Source organism: Beta vulgaris, chromosome 8 (assembly GCF_026745355.1).
Source record: "Beta vulgaris subsp. vulgaris cultivar EL10 chromosome 8, EL10.2, whole genome shotgun sequence".
Classification (NCBI taxonomy): Eukaryota; Viridiplantae; Streptophyta; class Magnoliopsida; order Caryophyllales; family Amaranthaceae; genus Beta; species Beta vulgaris.
The window spans coordinates 60816842-60837796 of NC_079209.1; the positions used below are offsets into that span (position 1 = coordinate 60816842).

The 20955-nt window shown below is 31.4% G+C and overlaps 2 protein-coding genes across 2 annotated transcripts; both read left to right on the forward strand.

Annotated features, from left to right (window-relative positions):
• Positions 1-161: 161 nt before the first annotated feature.
• Positions 162-6097, forward strand: LOC125492474 (oxysterol-binding protein-related protein 4C-like). Its single transcript, XM_048635011.2, has 3 exons — positions 162-497; positions 4380-4541; positions 5599-6097. The coding sequence occupies exons 1-3, from the start codon at positions 495-497 to the stop codon at positions 5950-5952; spliced, it is 519 nt and encodes a 172-aa protein (XP_048490968.1). The 5' UTR covers positions 162-494; the 3' UTR covers positions 5953-6097.
• A 391-nt stretch (positions 6098-6488) lies between these two features.
• On the forward strand, positions 6489-18024 carry LOC104902360 (oxysterol-binding protein-related protein 4C). Its single transcript, XM_010690115.4, has 7 exons — positions 6489-6668; positions 13850-14011; positions 15033-15278; positions 15458-15554; positions 16067-16358; positions 16660-16762; positions 17448-18024. The coding sequence occupies exons 1-7, from the start codon at positions 6666-6668 to the stop codon at positions 17709-17711; spliced, it is 1167 nt and encodes a 388-aa protein (XP_010688417.2). The 5' UTR covers positions 6489-6665; the 3' UTR covers positions 17712-18024.
• Positions 18025-20955: the final 2931 nt, after the last annotated feature.

Consider the following 20955-nt stretch of genomic DNA (forward strand, 5'->3'; position numbering starts at 1 on the left):
GTGGCAGGTGGTGGTGGGTGGCGGCAAGGGAGACAGGTGTGGCAGGTGTGGCGAGTGGTGGAAAAAGAGAAGGTAAAATAGTAAATTTAAAGTGGAATCGAGACAATTTTAAGTAATTTTGAGACGATACATCTTAATTCGAAACTCAAAAACTATATTATTTTTAATTTTCCAAAACATTGCCTTAACCCCTCAACCATTTAGAACTGCTGACAAAGATTTTTGGAGCATTAAAATCACTCGTTGAATAAGGTACATTCATGTATTAATACCCCATTTATTTTTTGTTCTTTCTTTTCCCCTACATCGACATTAAATAAACTACTCTATACAGCAAAACAAAAGGCAGCAAAACGTTTAAAACAATTATAGAAGTATTCATTTGTCTCTTCACTTAACACTTTAAGATCATCTCAAATCATCAATTTCTTTACTCCAAAAATCCTCCATTTTTTCTCTCTTCATCATCACCACATATCACTGTTATTCTGTTAATGGTACGTATCTCTCTCTTTATCTCTTTGCTTAAAGTTTTAGATTATAATAGTCGATAAGGGATTTCGAGTCTTTTTTAATTAGAATATCAGGCGACACCCGAATTTGAACTGGGGAACAACGATTTGCAGTCCTCCTTATAGTCCACATTATTTGCTGCATGCATGTATTTCTATGTTTGTTAAGTCATTGTCATCTTCTTCAAATTCATGAGATTAATTCACTGCGTAATCCTTACTATTTTTTTGAGCAAAAACTTATGCAAATTAAAAGTTAGGAATATTGGTTTTGTGACAAAGTTTAATAGCTTTTCTACACTATGCAAATTTTCTTATTTAATTTGCATGTAACGTATAGTTACTCTCTTCATGTGTACTATCGTGACATTTACTGTTAAAGTTAGAAAGTGTTTTTCTTTAATTTCTTTCACTAATAATATTAAAACGTCATTGTATGAGATCTTATTAGATTCTTTACATCTCAATGTGAATTATCGAACCATCAACTTCTAATACTTATAATTGTTAGATTTAGGTTGAACCTCTAAATTTGGCGTTAATTCTATTGATCATATGAAGTATATAGATTTACATAGGTAGTAGTCCTAATATAATTAGGAATAATTCTACTAACACAAGGAAAAAAAAAATACATATATCTATCCTAAAGATAAGGAAGAAATTGGGATGGGAAATCTATCCTCACTCTATATACTTATTTGTTAGATTTAGGTAAAAAAAATTTAATCTAGAGTTAAATTTCTTGATCATATATAGGTTTACATGGCTAAAAATCCTAGTATAATTAGGAATCCTACTTCTCCTCAAAAAAAAAAAAAAAGAAAGGGAATCCTACTTAACATAGGGAAAGATAATAAATACCAGAAATTAGATCAAATCCTCGGGTGTACCGTGGTACATTTAAGGCTGTTAATTTGCTCATTACTAATTTGAAATTATCTAAATGAGCAAAATATACTATAAAAAAAAAAGGAGAGTTTCAAATGAGCAAATGAGTAAAAATTAATATTGGATGTATCATGCACAGGTGTATGACGAATAAACTCTAATAAATACAAATATCTATACTAAAGATAAGGAGAGACTTTTTCAAAAAAAAAAAAAATAACGAGAGAATTAATGGTAAAAAGATATGTATATGAAACTCCAAAAATTAGAGTCCACTCATGGTACACCCGGGTGTACCATGCTCATGGTACACCCAGGGGCATTTATGTAATTAATTGCAAGTTAAGGGCACGCTGGTAATTTCGGGGCAATAAATGACAAAAAGCTAAAAGCAAAAATTTGAATCCAATTCTTCTTTCTTGCTCATTTCTCTCAATTCTTGCTCACCAGAAAATCTGATTTTCAATTCTTCTCTTCCTCCTCTCCAACCTTCCAAACACAACAATGGAGATCTGAAATTCGCAAAAAAAAAATTCCAGATCTGAAATTCGCGAGATGAACGATGAGATGATGATGACGCGGACTCGAGATGATGATGATGAGGCGACTGAAGAGACCCACAACCCATCCACGACGATGATGAAGACCCACGACCCAGATCTGATTATGTTTTTGCTCATTTTTGTTTTGTTGTGTTGTTTTTCTATTTCCCTCAGTCATTCGTATTGCATGAACCGGATGTTTTTGGTTGTTTTACCTGATCAGGACATGAACAAAATTATGGGTGCTAATTTTGAATTATCATTGTAGGAATGAACAAATGTATTCTGCAATAATTTTGAATTCTAATGTTCAAATGAGTCAAGCATCTATGCTTATATAGAATGATTGAAGATTATGTGTTCATTTGCATAATTTGTGTTGGATGATCAGGACATGATTATTGCTCTAGTCCTTTTTTTCTATTCATTTCATCTCTTTTTTCATTTTCTTTTTGCTCACCTGTAATTAGTTCGTTTTCGTAAGTGCTCATTTGCACCAAGTTTGCTCATTTTCTTAAATGAGTATAAATACTTGCTCATCTGCTCATTTTACTCATTTGCTCATTTTATCATTTGCTTAATTTGCTCATTTGCTCATTTTGCTCATTTGCCCATTTTGCTCATTTGGCGAAAATAGCCTTGGGTGTACCATGAGCATGGTACACCCAGGTTTACTATAAAGATTCTCCAAAAATTAATGTAGGCAAACTTTTATCATTAAGAAAAAGGGAGTAGACCCCTCAAAAAAAAAAAAGGGAGTAGATGAAGAAAGGGCCCCTCATTAATGTTGGAAAACAAACATCGTATGTGTTTAATTTTAGGCCAAAAAATGTTAGTCAAGACGTTCCTAGTATTTGATATATATATATCTGTTCGAAAATAATGTTTCAACTACTCTTTATAGTTTTATATAGGAAATTATGCTGTAGAATAGTTTTTGCGAAAAACTAATCTATACAAATGTATTAAAAAGCGTGCGAAAAAAATTATGTGCCACGTGACACTTTCCTCACATTTCTATTGCAAATGTTTCATGTCTATGTGTATTCACGTTAAAAAAAAAATGTAAGTGCAAGGTATCGAACGCGTGACGTTTGAAATGAAAAACAAGAGCTCAATCATTAATACACTATGACTTTGTTGTCCAATGTTTCAAATAAAATATGATGAAGTCTTGTAATAATTATAATTAACTAAAAAGACTTAAACAAGTATATACATCTCTAACACTCTTATTACGTAACTTACGAGAAAATATTGATATCATATTACGTGACTTTTTCAATTTCTTAATGGATAAAAAATACGAAAATTAGCAAAATAAATTATGAAATTTAAAAATAATAACATATTTATTTATTGTAACTGACCCGAGGCATTGCTCGGGCAAAAAAAAACTAGTTCTTTGTAGTAATTCTCTCATATGCTACAAGTGTAGTGGCTGCATCTACACTATGTTTTCGCTTACTCTATTTCCTCCATGTACTTCCTCTATACAGAAATAAGTGATACGCTCGAAACTGACACGAATTTTCACTTTAACATGTAGGAAAATTTAACATTTTAGCACCATCTAGGGTACTGTATAAGTTGGCAAAATGTCAATAAATTCTTTAAAATCTTCCTAATTACTAGCAAGTTATTACCTAAATATTAAAGGATATATATTTAATATTGGACATGAAAAGTCAATTCATTGTTAATTTTTTAGGAATTTTGAATAAATAGGTTAGTTGAGATCGGACATGGATAACCGTTTAATTAAATCTTAGAAAAGTTAGTGGTTGCATGCTGAGTGCCAGTAGTGTTGCGAATTGTGATTTTATATAAACCATTTAATGAAGTACTAGGCAGAGTGAAAGCTTTTTCACTCAATTTTTTTAAAGTTAGTCACATGTTCCACCATGACATTAGCTACATCAGTCACTGAACGCACGTATCATAAGTCGGTTTTGAAATATATTCTTAATACATAGTATGAATACAAAAAGTTTAAATCGTAAGCTTATATTCAAACCATGATTTTAGCCTTTAGGTGAAACATCCTTAACTTAATTTATAAAACAAAAATTCCCATGCTTTTTGATGCTTTTATGTTTGATTTATGTATCAATAAATTTATATATCATGATCATAAGATTTTTAAACTTTACAATGTTGCAACAAATGATTTTCATATATCTTGAAATAGAATATTATTTATATTCTCTCGACTTTAAATGCATAAATTCTAATAATTGTTGATTAAATAAATTTGCAATAACAATACATACTAAACAAAACCATTACTATGCACGGGTCTAAATCATATCTACATAAACCTTCCGTATATTTTACACGGGTTAAAAGCTAGTAAATTGGTGTCATTCTATGAACTGAAAATTGATTCTTGCATTACATTAGCCAATAAATAAGTGTTAAAATGCATGTACAGGATTATGATTTGAAGATTGCGAACAAGAAGGATGTCATTCTAACAACTCCTCTCTCTCTGGAAGGGATATCAGATAATAATTACAGACCTCCCAATATTCTTCAACTCATTCTTAGCCTCTTCCACAATGTTAGACCTGGTGCTGATCTTACTCGTTTTCAGGCAAGTTCGTTTTTTTTAATACCTCATAATTCGAGTCCGGATCCTCTAGAGTTTTAATAAAATTCTACAATAATTCCGTCAATTGTATACTGTAACACGCTGAGTGAGATATTAACAGTCTAAAATCTGCGTTGGAGACTGCACACAAATAAATTGGTAAGATAGATAACCACAAAGGGATTGAAGTACACTTCAAGTAAAAGAAAAACTACTCCTGTTTTTTTAGATGTAACATATTGACTTTGGACACTATTCATCCAATATACTTTGATCATTAATTGTTATTTATACATAAGAAAAAATATAGTCATGTGGGATCTTGTTTGATTCGTCACGGTATATGCTTGCCAAATATATATTTTTTTATAATTTTTACTTTTATATAATTTGAGAAATTATCGATCAAAGTTATGCCTCGACAAATGTTAAAATTCCAATGTTACATCTAAAAACGAAGGGAGTATATCTGAACTTATCATAACAAATGGGATTTGATCAATCATGTCCATGATTGAAATAATTGGACTGTATTAGCTCTTATTGAAACTTATCACATCCATGATTAGTACTTATTAGATTGGCCGGACTAGAACATATGAAACCTTTCTGAAACTATTTGAATTTATACCCAATCGATTGAACATATTGAACCTGATTAAAACTTATAAACCTTTGTTTATTGAAGCAATAATCATCCTAGTTGGAATATTGGCCCTTATTCTAATCTATAAATTTACTTTTCCTGAACTTTTTTAAAGGTAAAGAGACGAATTATGCATAGAATTTTGTTGTATTAATTCTATAATTATATTTTAATTCTATATACAATTACAATTAGTTTTACCCTAAACACCGATGATATGTTCTCTTCGGCATAAAACAGCTGAACTGGACTAAACTAAACTGAAATAAATAGTGATATGTGAGAGTAAAAATATTGTCCAGAGCTGAACTGAACTGAAAATAAGTTAAGGAGAACAGACCCTAATTAAGCCTTTAACTACGAAAGGAATTTTATAACCTATTATGCACTAAGAAACTCGATGTTTATTTTCAGCTACCTCCCTGGTTTAACACGCCAAAATCACAACTACAATGTTATGGAGAACTAGTATATTGTGTGAACAAGGACATGCTTAGCAAATGCGCCACCGGAGAGACTGTCGTGGATCGGATGATTGCGGTTGTTGCTTGGTGCATCTCCACCATTCGTACGCCGAAATTTGGTGTTGCTCCATACAATCCCATTCTTGGCTGCAGAGATTCAAAAACCAATGCAAGCGGGAAGGCAAGGGAAGGGAAGGAATTTCAAATTTTTTTTGGAGCGACGCGCCGATTGAGAGGAAAAGCCTTTATCGAATTTGAATCGATAACTTCACCTTACCATGGCGTTACTCTACCACTGAGTTAAAAGGGTCCTCTTAGCCAATTCTTAAATCGAACTTATCACCATGAACAATTATATTTTAATGGTCTATTAGAAGCAGGTAGTCTACTCACTGGATAGATATAGTTATGTCTCTAGGCCAAACGACGTTCGGGCCATGGGTCGAACGTCCTAGCCAGGCGTTCGACCCTTAGTCCCAATTAAAATCATTTTTTACGGGATGGGTGGTGACAAGTGGTGGCGGGTGGCAGGTGGTGGTGGTGGCGGCAAGGGGAGACAGGTGGTGGCAGGTGTGGCGAGTGGTGGAAAAAGAGAAGGTAAAATAGTAAATTTAAAGTGGAATCGAGACAATTTTAAGTAATTTTGAGACGATACATCTTAATTCGAAACTCAAAAACTATATTATTTTAATTTTCCAAAACATTGCCTTAACCCCTCAACCATTTAGAACTGCTGACAAAGATTTTGGAGCATTAAAATCACTCGTTGAATAAGGTACATTCATGTATTAATACCCCATTTATTTTTTGTTCTTTCTTTTCCCCTACATCGACATTAAATAAACTACTCTATACAGCAAAACAAAAGGCAGCAAAACGTTTAAAACAATTATAGAAGTATTCATTTGTCTCTTCACTTAACACTTTAAGATCATCTCAAATCATCAATTTCTTTACTCCAAAAATCCTCCATTTTTTCTCTCTTCATCATCACCACATATCACTGTTATTCTGTTAATGGTACGTATCTCTCTCTTTATCTCTTTGCTTAAAGTTTTAGATTATAATAGTCGATAAGGGATTTCGAGTCTTTTTTAATTAGAATATCAGGCGACACCCGAATTTGAACTGGGGAACAACGATTTGCAGTCCTCCTTATAGTCCACATTATTTGCTGCATGCATGTATTTCTATGTTTGTTAAGTCATTGTCATCTTCTTCAAATTCATGAGATTATTCACTGCGTAATCCTTACTATTTTTTTGAGCAAAAACTTATGCAAATTAAAAGTTAGGAATATTGGTTTTGTGACAAAGTTTAATAGCTTTTCTACACTATGCAAATTTTCTTATTTAATTTGCATGTAACGTATAGTTACTCTCTTCATGTGTACTATCGTGACATTTACTGTTAAAGTTAGAAAGTGTTTTTCTTTAATTTCTTTACTAATAATATTAAAACGTCATTGTATGAGATCTTATTAGATTCTTTACATCTCAATGTGAATTATCGAACCATCAACTTCTAATACTTATAATTGTTAGATTTAGGTTGAACCTCTAAATTTGGCGTTAATTCTATTGATCATATGAAGTATATAGATTTACATAGGTAGTAGTCCTAATATAATTAGGAATAATTCTACTAACACAAGGAAAAAAAAATACATATATCTATCCTAAAGATAAGGAGAGAAATTGGGATGGGAGAATCTATCCTCACTCTATATACTTATTTGTTAGATTTAGGTAAAAAAAATTTAATCTAGAGTTAAATTTCTTGATCATATATAGGTTTACATGGCTAAAAATCCTAGTATAATTAGGAATCCTACTTCTCCTCAAAAAAAAAAAAAGAAAGGGAATCCTACTTAACATAGGGAAAGATAATAAATACCAGAAATTAGATCAAATCCTCGGGTGTACCGTGGTACATTTAAGGCTGTTAATTTGCTCATTACTAATTTGAAATTATCTAAATGAGCAAAATATACTATAAAAAAAAAAGGAGAGTTTCAAATGAGCAAATGAGTAAAAATTAATATTGGATGTATCATGCACAGGTGTATGACGAATAAACTCTAATAAATACAAATATCTATACTAAAGATAAGGAGAGACTTTTTCAAAAAAAAAAAAAAATAACGAGAGAATTAATGGTAAAAAGATATGTATATGAAACTCCAAAAATTAGAGTCCACTCATGGTACACCCGGGTGTACCATGCTCATGGTACACCCAGGGGCATTTATGTAATTAATTGCAAGTTAAGGGGCACGCTGGTAATTTCGGGGCAATAAATGACAAAAAGCTAAAAGCAAAAATTTGAATCCAATTCTTCTTTCTTGCTCATTTCTCTCAATTCTTGCTCACCAGAAAATCTGATTTTCAATTCTTCTCTCTCCTCCTTCCAAACCTTCCAAACACAACAATGGAGATCTGAAATTCGCAAAAAAAAAAATTCCAGATCTGAAATTCGCGAGATGAACGATGAGATGATGATGACGCGGACTCGAGATGATGATGATGAGGCGACTGAAGAGACCCACAACCCATCCACGACGATGATGAAGACCCAGACCCAGATCTGATTATGTTTTTGCTCATTTGTTTTGTTGTTGTTGTTTTCTCATTTTCCCTCAGTCATTCGTATTGCATGAACCGATGTTTTTGGTTGTTTTACCTGATCAGGACATGAACAAAATTATGGGTGCTAATTTTGAATTATCATTGTAGGAATGAACAAATGTATTCTGCAATAATTTTGAATTCTAATGTTCAAATGAGTCAAGCATCTATGCTTATATAGAATGATTGAAGATTATGTGTTCATTTGCATAATTTGTGTTGGATGATCAGGACATGATTATTGCTCTAGTCCTTTTTTTCTATTCATTTCATCTCTTTTTTCATTTTCTTTTTGCTCACCTGTAATTAGTTCGTTTTCGTAAGTGCTCATTTGCACCAAGTTTGCTCATTTCTTAAATGAGTATAAATACTTGCTCATCTGCTCATTTTACTCATTTGCTCATTTTATCATTTGCTTAATTTGCTCATTTGCTCATTTTGCTCATTTGCCCATTTTGCTCATTTGGCGAAAATAGCCTTGGGTGTACCATGAGCATGGTACACCCAGGTTTACTATAAAGATTCTCCAAAAATTAATGTAGGCAAACTTTTATCATTAAGAAAAAGGGAGTAGACCCCTCAAAAAAAAAAAAGGGAGTAGATGAAGAAAGGGCCCCTCATTAATGTTGGAAAACAAACATCGTATGTGTTTAATTTTAGGCCAAAAAATGTTAGTCAAGACGTTCCTAGTATCTATATATATATATAAAGCAGAGTTAAAATTGATTATGTGTCAGGCTATTACTCATTTCGCCACATGTCATCGCTATACTTATTTTCATTTTTTTAGTGCCACGTGTAAAATGGATCAATTACAATCTTATAAATTTGGTAAGTTTAACTCAGCAAATGGAATTGCTTTATAATCATATTAGTTCGTTATAATTCCGGCAAGGTTGCTAACTAATAATAAAAATGTTAATATTGATATACTCTTTCAAAAAAAAATGTTAATATTGATATAAGTTACCATTTTACATTACCATTTATGTAATTTACCCGTAGTCGTAGGTTTTGATTTATAATGTAGACAATTTATTTCGGAGTTGCGGGATTGATAATTTTCACAAATTTTTATATTGCTTAATTATTACTCCAGTAGAGTACATTATTATTAGATATTATTGTAGTATACAATAATTATCTTTACGTGTCATTTGTCTACATTAATAATGTAGGGGTAGTAATAAGTTCGAGTTGGATTAATTTCAAGTTCACCTGATTTCTATTTCGGGTCACTTACCCCTAATCCAAACTTGACTTGATTCTGATTTCAGGTCGAAAATTAGAATTTGACGACCTTTTCGGTTTCAGGTTGACCCGAAACCAACCCAAAATGACCTGACTTTAAATTTAATCATTGCAATAATTCAACATATTGAGTGAGCCTTGAATTCATATGCCAACTTAATCAAATTTAGAATATTCAAGAAACGAGTTTGGTCTAATACAAGTTAGATAAACATAATTTGGCCTGCCTTGAATTTGACCCCACTTCAAAGTCAGATTATTCGGGTTGTTTTGAGGTTCAAAAATTCAACCTGAACCTAACCCATTATTTTTTCCGGTCAGGTTGGGCTGACCCATCTTTTTTTTCAGGTCGAAAATTTTAACCCAAATTCGAAATTTTCAGGTTAGATTCAAGTCAGGTTATCATATTGGATCAGCTTTAATTTTGACAGTCCTAATGAAAAGATTATAGCATGAAATATAAATTTACAATTTATAATCTTTCAATTTTAAATGTAGTCATTCCAATAATTTTGGAATTAAAAAAACTATTTGAGAACTAAAAAAATTCATGTGCATTATGCACGGGTCCAGATAATCTTAATATAAATTATTTTTCAAATAGTCAAGATGTAAATTATTTCACAAGTCAATAGTAACAAATTTTAAAAGCCATCTAATCTTTTATTTCTCATTTATATCTTTCTTAAATTATTTCAATATTTAGTTGTGTATGATCACTTCATGATTCTGATGTAAATATCACAAAATTTCAATTTCTAAATTGAAACATTTTGGGTTTTCATATTTTTTCTTAGATATATGTTATGATATTAATTATCAGCACATATTTTGCTGACCCGCAAATGAAAACCATGCTATCTAGGGGGAATAGATATTTTTTTTAATATGTAACAATATTGATATAAACAATTAGATTCATTGTAAGAAAATTTATGTGAGCTTAAAGCAAGTTTGAACAAGTTTGACCATTAATGTCACTTTAAGTTAATTAAATTAACCTAAGCAATGTATGTGCTTTTAACTTAGTACCATTTAATCATTGTATGGATAATAGTAACAATGATACTGATTATTATAGATAATTTATATTTCAGTGTAGTGCATCGCACGGGTTGTAAGCCAATTTTAGACTATTCTCAATACAATATCATATCATTTTAGATAACAAGCCCATTTAATTCTTTTGTTTAAGGTTAAACCCATTTTAATTATTTATACAATTCTCATTACAAGATCATAATATCGTGTAGGATATTTCTATATTCATTTCTCAGGTATATATTAGAAGAAAATTTTATACATTACAATATATATTTCATTTATATATTACAATATACATGAAACTTTTTGTATAATAATAATTATGATTAAATGGGTTAAACGGTAATTCGTTTATCAAATAGGTCGGGTCAGGGTTGAGTATTTCAACCTCTTTATTAAATGTTTAGTAAACCCAAATGCAAATCCAACCAAACATGAACTGATTGCCAGCCCAACTTGGTTGCCTGCTCTACTTTTATTTTTATACTATTTCATTACATATTTATATAAATATATACACCATGATTTCAAGGGACGTATTATATAACTTTAAATATATATTGTCATATCAAGTGTTATTAGCAAAAAGGGTTTGAAGAATATTAATAACTGATATTTCTATATTCATTTTTAGGTATATATTAGAAGAAAAATTTATACATTACAATATATATTTCATTTATATATTACAATATAAATGAAATTTATTGTCTATTTGATAAGATGAGTTGCAGGTTATTTTTTTAATAAATTAAATTGAAAAATGTATTTTCTCTTTATTTTTTTGTTAATTTACATTTACTATACAGGGTAAATTATAATGTCACTACTTTATGTAGGGTTTGCAAAAGCTAACTCAATACGAAATACGATCCGAACCTAACCCAAAATAAGCAGGTTAGGGTTGAAACTTTGACCGATTTTCTAACCCATTGATTAAACAAGTAGGTTAAGGTTGACATTTTCGACTCGAAATTGACATGCTTTGACTTTATTAACTTTCATATATGTAGAAAATTTTCGAAATTGGTTTTAAAAAATAAATATTGCTAAAATTGGTCACAATTATTATAAGAAATATTAAACATGTATACTTTCAACAATGAACTCTCTCATATATACTTTTAAGAAAATAATTAATTTTTTGTATAATAATAATTATGATTAAATGGGTTAAACGGGTAATTCGTTTTCAAATAGGTCGGGTCAGGGTTGAGTATTTCAACCTGTTTATTAAATGTTGGTTGCCTGCTCTACTTTTATGTTTATACTATTTCATTACATATTTATATAAATATAGATACACCATGATTTCAAGGGACGTATTATATAATTTTAAATATAATTGTCATATCAAGAGTTATTAGCAAAAAGGGTTTGAAAAAATTAATAGCTGATAAAGAACGTGAAAACTCAAATATTACCACAAATGTATAGTACAAAGAAGTGGTTCAAAATGTTTTTAAAATACTCTTATTATTATTGTCATTTAATAATTCATTTGTGATGTTCATTCACTTCGTTGAGATACAAGGTTTTTTCGTGTTTCCTCTTCAATAAATGCTACATGCAGACTTGCAGTATTTTACCATGTATAACATAATATATACATATATTCTTATTTGATATACAAAATTAAATCAAAAACATAAACTTCCCGTGCATTTTTGCACGGGTGGAAAACTAGTTTGATATATATATATCTGTTCGAAAATAATGTTTCAACTACTCTTTATAGTTTTATATAGGAAATTATGCTGTAGAATAGTTTTTGCGAAAAACTAATCTATACAAATGTATTAAAAAGCGTGCGAAAAAAACTTATGTGCCACGTGACACTTTCCTCACATTTCTATTGCAAATGTTTCATGTCTATGTGTATTCACGTTAAAAAAAAAATGTAAGTGCAAGGTATCGAACGCGTGACGTTTGAAATGAAAAACAAGAGCTCAATCATTAATACACTATGACTTTGTTGTCCAATGTTTCAAATAAAATATGATGAAGTCTTGTAATAATTATAATTAACTAAAAAGACTTAAACAAGTATATACATCTCTAACACTCTTATTACGTAACTTACGAGAAAATATTGATATCATATTACGTGACTTTTTCAATTTCTTAATGGATAAAAAATACGAAAATTAGCAAAATAAATTATGAAATTTAAAAATAATAACATATTTATTTATTGTAACTGACCCGAGGCATTGCTCGGGCAAAAAAAAAACTACTTCTTTGTAGTAATTCTCTCATATGCTACAAGTGTAGTGGCTGCATCTACACTATGTTTTCGCTTACTCTATTTTCCTCCATGTACTTCCTCTATACAGAAATAAGTGATACGCTCGAAACTGACACGAATTTTCACTTTAACATGTAGGAAAATTTAACATTTTAGCACCATCTAGGGTACTGTATAAGTTGGCAAAATGTCAATAAATTCTTTAAAATCTTCCTAATATACTAGCAAGTTATTACCTAAATATTAAAGGATATATATTTAATATTGGACATGAAAAGTCAATTCATTGTTAATTTTTTAGGAATTTTGAATAAATAGGTTAGTTGAGATCGGACATGGATAACCGTTTAATTAAATCTTAGAAAAGTTAGTGGTTGCATGCTGAGTGCCAGTAGTGTTGCGAATTGTGATTTTATATAAACCATTTAATGAAGTACTAGGCAGAGTGAAAGCTTTTTCACTCAATTTTTTTAAAGTTAGTCACATGTTCCACCATGACATTAGCTACATCAGTCACTGAACGCACGTATCATAAGTCGGTTTTGAAATATATTCTTAATACATAGTATGAATACAAAAAGTTTAAATCGTAAGCTTATATTCAAACCATGATTTTAGCCTTTAGGTGAAACATCCTTAACTTAATTTTATAAAACAAAAATTCCCATGCTTTTTGATGCTTTTATGTTTGATTTATGTATCAATAAATTTATATATCATGATCATAAGATTTTTAAACTTTACAATGTTGCAACAAATGATTTTCATATATCTTGAAATAGAATATTATTTTTATATTCTCTCGACTTTAAATGCATAAATTCTAATAATTGTTGATTAAATAAATTTGCAATAAAACAACTACATACTAAACAAAACCATTACTATGCACGGGTCTAAATCATATCTACATAAAACCTTCCGTATATTTTACACGGGTTAAAAGCTAGTAAATTGGTGTCATTCTATGAACTGAAAATTGATTCTTGCATTACATTAGCCAATAAATAAGTGTTAAAATGCATGTACAGGATTATGATTTGAAGATTGCGAACAAGAAGGATGTCATTCTAACAACTCCTCTCTCTCTGGAAGGGATATCAGATAATAATTACAGACCTCCCAATATTCTTCAACTCATTCTTAGCCTCTTCCACAATGTTAGACCTGGTGCTGATCTTACTCGTTTTCAGGCAAGTTCGTTTTTCTTAATACCTCATAATTCGAGTCCGGATCCTCTAGAGTTTTAATAAAATTCTACAATAATTCCGTCAATTCGTATACTGTAACACGCTGAGTGAGATATTAACAGTCTAAAATCTGCGTTGGAGACTGTACACAAATAAATTGGTAAGATAGATAACCACAAAGGGATTGAAGTACACTTCAAGTAAAAGAAAAACTACTCCTGTTTTTTTAGATGTAACATATTGACTTTGGACACTATTCATCCAATATACTTTGACCATTAATTGTTATTTATACATAAGAAAAAATATAGTCATGTGGGATCTTGTTTGATTCGTCACAATATATACTTTCCAAATATAATTTTACTTTTATATAATTTGAGAAATTATCAATCAATGTTATGACTCGACAATGTGAAAATTTCAATGTTACATTTAAAAAACGGAGGGAGTATCTATCTGAACTTATCACAACAAATAGGATTTGATCAATCATGTCCATGATTGAAATAATTGGATTTTATTAGCTCTTATTGAAACTTATCACATCCATGATTAGAACTTATTAGATTGACCGGACTAGAACTTTTGGAAGCTTTCTGAAACTATTTACACCCGATCGATTGAACATATTGAACCTGATTAAAACTTATAACTCATAAACCATTGTTTATTGAAGTAATAATCATCCTAGTTGGAATATTGGCCCTTATTCTAATCTATGAAGTTACTTTTCCTGAACAATTTTAAAGATTAAGAGATGAATTATGCATAGAATTTTGTTGTATTAATTCTATAATTATATTTTAATTCTATATACAATTACAATTAATTTTACCCCATGCATTGGACAGGTTTAGAAGCTAAAGAGTGATATACAATATACATAATACATGTCGATGTATACAATATGTCAATATCTGAATATTAGTACCACTACACATTATTGCTAATTAGGCTAAGTACAAAAGGAATTTTATAACCTATTATGCACTAGACTAAGAAACTCGATGTTTATTTTCAGCTACCTCCCTGGTTTAACACGCCAAAATCGCAACTACAATGTTATGGAGAACTAGTATATTGTGTGAACAAGGACATGCTTAGCAAATGCGCCACCGGAGAGACTGCCGTGGATCGGATGATTGCGGTTGTTGCTTGGTGCATCTCCACCATTCGTACGCCGAAATTTGGTGTTGCTCCATACAATCCCATTCTTGGCGAGACGCACCATGCATCTAGAGGCACTCTCAACATCCTACTTGAGCAAGTGTGTACTACTATTATTTAATATTCAAGCTACGGACAATGTATCCTGTAACTAAGTACATGCACCCAAGTGCATAATCCACGCTTTGGATATATCCTAGCTAGAATTCAACCTGAAAATTTAGTTAATTTATTCATTTTTGCATACCTAATATATATTTATCTCTGTTGTTTGTCTAGGTTTCTCATCACCCGCCAATATCAGCACTACATGCAACCGACGAGACCAACAATATTGAACTCATTTGGTGTCAACATGCTGTTCCCAAGTTCTATGGTATAGAAATTAAATGCTACATCATATATTGACCTTTATTTGCTATACAACTAACCTAACAATTCATGTAATTGATAAGATTGTAAGAATAATCTCCTTCATCATTTTAACCAAAACCAAACAAGAAGTGCAAACTTCATTTAGTAACAACACAATGTTTTACTCTTCTCCTCATGCCTAACAGCCTATAGAGCCAGAAAATTCGTGTTCAAATCAAATTTATTGTGTTTGATCCACACTCGTGTGTTAGTCAGGAGCGAAGCCAGGCTTGGTTGTGGAAGGGGGCCAGTTTAATAGAGAATTCTAAATATAATTGTTGAGAAGGCCAATTTACGTATAAAATAAGATATAACCATTGATTACCATTGATTTTCTTCAAAGTTATGTTGGGGCTGCAGGGGCCACGACCCTCTTAGACCCAACATAGCTTCGCCCCTGGTGTTAGTCTTTGTGCCAACATCAGAAATTTCCCTATTTTTTGTGGTTTTGATTTTTCTTCCTATGTAATAAAGGAGCTGTCATAGAAGGAGTGATACATGGAAAGAGGACGCTAAATCTTTTACAAAAGGGTGAAAGTTATGTAACACAATCTCCAAATTTGGTTATGAGATTATTTCCAAAGACAGGTGCTGGTTGGTTAGGAAATGTGAAAATTAAGTGCCAAGAGACAGGCCTTGAAGCTGAATTGTGTTACAAAAGTGGTTCATTTTTAGGGTTTGGAGGAGGTAATGGGGATATTAAAGGGAAGATCATTCATTCATCTTCTTTGAAGACATTATATGACATTCATGGCCAATGGGACAGGTACAGACCTGTTCTCCCCATCTTATTTTCAGTTCAGTTCAATTTAGTTCATTTCAATTTAATTCAGTTCAGCTGTTTTATGCCGAAGAGAACATCCCTATAGTGCTTGTAATTTTAACTATGCACATTATATTTTTCGTTTTGCACAATCATGTAATAGTATCCTTAATTTATTACCTAGGAGAAAAAATCATATATAAGTTGTTCAGCATTTTCATTTTAATGATAAAGAACATTTTTTTGAAACATCTTATGTTACTAGTATATGTATATCTTTGATTCTAATAATTTTCATGTTCAGGATTGTTTATTTAAAGGATACTATGGATGGGAAAACCAAAATCCTATATGATCCCAAAGAGGTTATTTCAGGACTTCCGACCCCAATGCTAAGGGAAAATAAGGTACTCGATTATTATAAGACATACCTACTTATTTCTTCCTTTGTTTTTGGTGACTGGAGAATGTAATGGGGTGTGCACCGATCCAAAACCGGACCGGACCGGTTGGATCGGAATCCGAATTGTTTTTGGGACTGGGACCGGAATTTTTTCCTGTCCGGTCCGATTTTGGACCGATTGGACCGGAATTTGTATTTTTTGATTTAAAAAAATCTATTTTGCTGAGGTTTAAACATATTAATAAGTTCGATAGATTAAAAATTGATAATAGTAAAAACAATAATCTTAAAGGCAATAAAGATGAGGTTTTAACTTTCTAACTTTTCTAAGTTTTAAACATTTTTTTTAATATTCAAACCTATTTTTACAAAAAAAAAAATCCGGTCCGAACTGGAAAATTCCGAGTTTGGACCAGATCGGAAACTCAGAATACCAAGTTTTCATGGACCAGAGACCGGACCGGAATTTTTTGGTCCGGTCCATTCTGATCCCGGTCCAAAACTGCACACCCCTAATTCCAACTAGAAACATAAATAAGGAATGGAGGAAGTATACACATTAATATACCTTTGTAGCGTGCCTCCAATTAGCATCGTTTACGTCTGTATTGAGAAAACAAACAAAAAAATTTAAATACATGAAACACTGATTAAAATATGTTATATTATTATGATATATAAATTCTTAGGGAGTGTGGGAAAGTGAATCAGCTGCAGTATGGGCAGAAGTAAGCAAATGCATTATAAGCAAAGACTGGAATGAAGCAAAAGAGGCAAAGAGAGCTGTGGAGGAAAGAGAGAGAAAGTTGTTGAAGCAAAGGAAATCCATGCAAGAAGATTGGGTTCCCAAGCATTTTGATTTGTCTTACAACCCACAAATTGGTTGGGATTGTTCACCTAAACAAAAGACTATCCCACCAGCTCCAATTATATTCCCAACTTCAACTAAGTAAGTGTTCGCTCAGTGGTGATGGGGACTGGCTTTGGTTGGACGGACCCGTGTTCGAATCCCCGCAACACTCTTGGGAGAGGAACGGAACCTAACCACCCCGAACTTGGTCTCGATCCGAATGTAACCCGAAGGTTAAACCGGGTGCAAACACCAAAAAAAAAAATCAACTCTTCAAACTTAAGAAAATTAGAAGTGTTTCTTAAGGCATAATATCAAAGTATACTATTGATGAGTTTGATGACTTTTGTTGTTAACATTTGTAACCTAGTTACATTATATGGTATTTATGATTCAAAATGTTATTTGTCAGTTTCTTTTGTTGTTCTTATCTAGAATCTCGATTTTAAGGTACTGAGATATATAAAGATTGTTCGAATAGGGATTATGTAATTGTGATGTTCAGATTTTGTTAATTTCTCGTATGCTTTAATTTCCTTGCTTTTGATTGATGTATGTGCACCTTCTTTTCATGGATTGGTCGTATTTTTGATAGAGGTAGGAGTTTTCCCTCTACTGTGTGTGCTTGCACTATGAAAGCTTATGTCTTTAGAGACGGGATACCTAGTCTTGGGTTGAGTCTTTTATCTCTTGAGTTATTAATGGAATACAACTACAAATTATCTAAAAAAAAAGATACATAAAGGTTTATTATTAAGGTATTATTTGAAAAAGTAATTAAGGTATTGGAAAAATGTTTAAATTAAAGTATTATTTTTTAGAATAAAAATAAGGCACTAGTTTACCATAAGGTTCTTAATTAAAGTAAATTTAATTTTGACAGAAGAGTACTATTAGCTACTTAAATTTTCTTTATAGGAATAATAAAGGATTTTTTTTAAAAGTAAGATGAACATTTTGCAAGTGGAGGGAATTTTAGGGATCCAACTAACTAGGCCAACTTTAATTCTTGAATAATAAAGGTAAATGGAGGTAATATTATTTATACCTAATTTCTCTAGGCTGTCCTCGCACAGGGCCACTCACCCAGAAGCCCAACAAGCCCCAACCCCCCCTCCCCCCGCCCAAAAAAAAACAATGATAGATCCTTGATTTGTACGTACTTTATACCTACCAATCTACAATATATAACTTTTTTTTTAGCATAAGACGGAATTCACTTGTAAGTAAGGGAAGGGAGAGGGTGTCGGAGAATTGGAAATCCACTCTTTTCTTGTGAGAAATTGAAGACTCGCTTTATAAGGAGTAAGAATTGAACCCTTCTAACAGATTATGGTGTATCTCAACATCGATTCTTATATACTACTCATACTTTTTTTTTTTTTTGAGGGCTCTACTACTCATACCTAACAAAGGAGATATTGCTTTAGAGGTGCCACATATTATAATTTGAGCGTACAATACAAGTATAGCATGTGCCTACAATAAATAGATGGCTTTCTGAATTGAATATGTGCAATTATTTCATATGCTATCTTCTATTATCATAATAAGAATATAGAATGAAAAATATATTTCAATATAATAATTTTTCATAAATATTACTAATCTAATGTATTTTTTAAACTATGTGTTTTAAACATATACTCCCTCCGTTTTCTAAAGATCTTCCCTCTTTCCGTTTAAGGGTGTTTCCAAAAGATCTTCCCTCTTTTGCTTTATTCCTTATTTGGCAAAACAAATTTCTCTATTTATCCTCTCATGTCACTATCATATGGTCCACTATTACATTATTAATTCAATTTTACTCCCTTTCTCTCTCCTGCTTTAACCCCTTTATATTTGTTTATTTATCTTGACCCCTTTCTCTCTCCTACTTTACTCACACCATGCCCCACACAACTTGATTTTCCTTGGTATCTGTAAGAACAGTAAGTGGGAAGATCTTTAGGAAACGGAGGGAGTAGTTATATCTACTTAGGCCAAGTTCTATATCTAATGATAGAACATAAACATAAATGATTGTGTGTGATTGTGTCTTATAAATAAAATAACTACCCCCAAAATTTTGATTCCTCAACTAGAAGTAAAAAAAAAAAAACAATCAAAGAAGGAAAACTGAAGATGAGGAAAAAAGTAAATGAATGATATATATGGTCTCAAGTTCTGCAAGGAAAGAGAATGCCCCTATATATATTTGAGATCAGAGTAAATTATTTGTACTAGAAAGTCATTCGATCAAACCTTTGAAAAAAAAATAAGAAGCATTTTCATTTCTACGACACATTTTTGTTTTGAAGTATAAGGAGGTCTCACTTGAAGGGACATCAACGGTACAAAGTGATGTTAATTCAACTACGCTACTCACTTACAAGGCATATATTACGACTTAGACGTCTACATAATTTGACATGAGAAAAAGAGAGCCAAATGTAGCCAAGGACAACCTGCCGGAAAAAATAATAAGATCCCATATTATCGATCCCCGGCAAGTCATCCTTGGCTGCAATTTCACTCTCTATACTTCTTCATGCCATAATTTTATAGACCAAATTTTGTGATCACTCCACTTTAATTTGCACCTCTAACTCTTCATTTTTTTTTCTAGTGTGATTTTATGGAGTAATTGACATTACATAAATGTAAGATTGTAAGCCTATATATAGTAGAGAGAAAGAGTCCACGTACATGTAGAACAATTATAAAAACAATAATTATTGATGCGATACATTTATAACGACATATTCTTATGATCTTATCTTATCGTAATATTGAATATTGCACTGAGTTATTTTCTAAAAGTGGTATGTTTCCCAAACAACCAAATTGAGCTAACAAGTTGGTTGTGGCCACACAAATAGAATGACATATAATGATGGGCACATGCCCACATGCAAAAGTAAGATATCAGATCTTGAGTATTTTGTCATTTCCATAATTTCATGAGCCCCCATCCTTGCTACCACCTAGGGCTATTCATAAAAAATCGAAACTGAAATACCATACTAAAATACTGAGAAACCGATTTAAATGGATGGTTATCATAACGATAAAAAAAGTTTCAACGATACGGTTACTGAACCGATAGAATTAACGGTTAAACGGTACAGTTATAGTTATGATTTTTGAGTGAAAGATTAACCGATCGAAATATTTTTTTTCTCTATTTCATTGTTGTAAAACATTTTCAAACAATTACATTAATTCTAATATTTGTTGCTAAGTTACAACAATTAGAGTAAGTATGTAAATTATTTGGAAACTCTAATACTAATATAAACACTATAATTAGGAGATGAAGTAAATTATTAGTGTTAATTATATTTTCCAATGAATTTATTATCCAC

Coding starts and splice junctions, on each gene's coding strand:
- LOC125492474 (XM_048635011.2), top strand. Junction 4,542..5,598: donor CTGATCTTACTCGTTTTCAG/GCAAGTTCGTTT, acceptor GTTTATTTTCAG/CTACCTCCCTGGTTTAACAC.
- LOC104902360 (XM_010690115.4), top strand. Junction 15,555..16,066: donor TGCTGTTCCCAAGTTCTATG/GTATAGAAATTA, acceptor TATGTAATAAAG/GAGCTGTCATAGAAGGAGTG. Junction 16,763..17,447: donor CAATGCTAAGGGAAAATAAG/GTACTCGATTAT, acceptor ATAAATTCTTAG/GGAGTGTGGGAAAGTGAATC.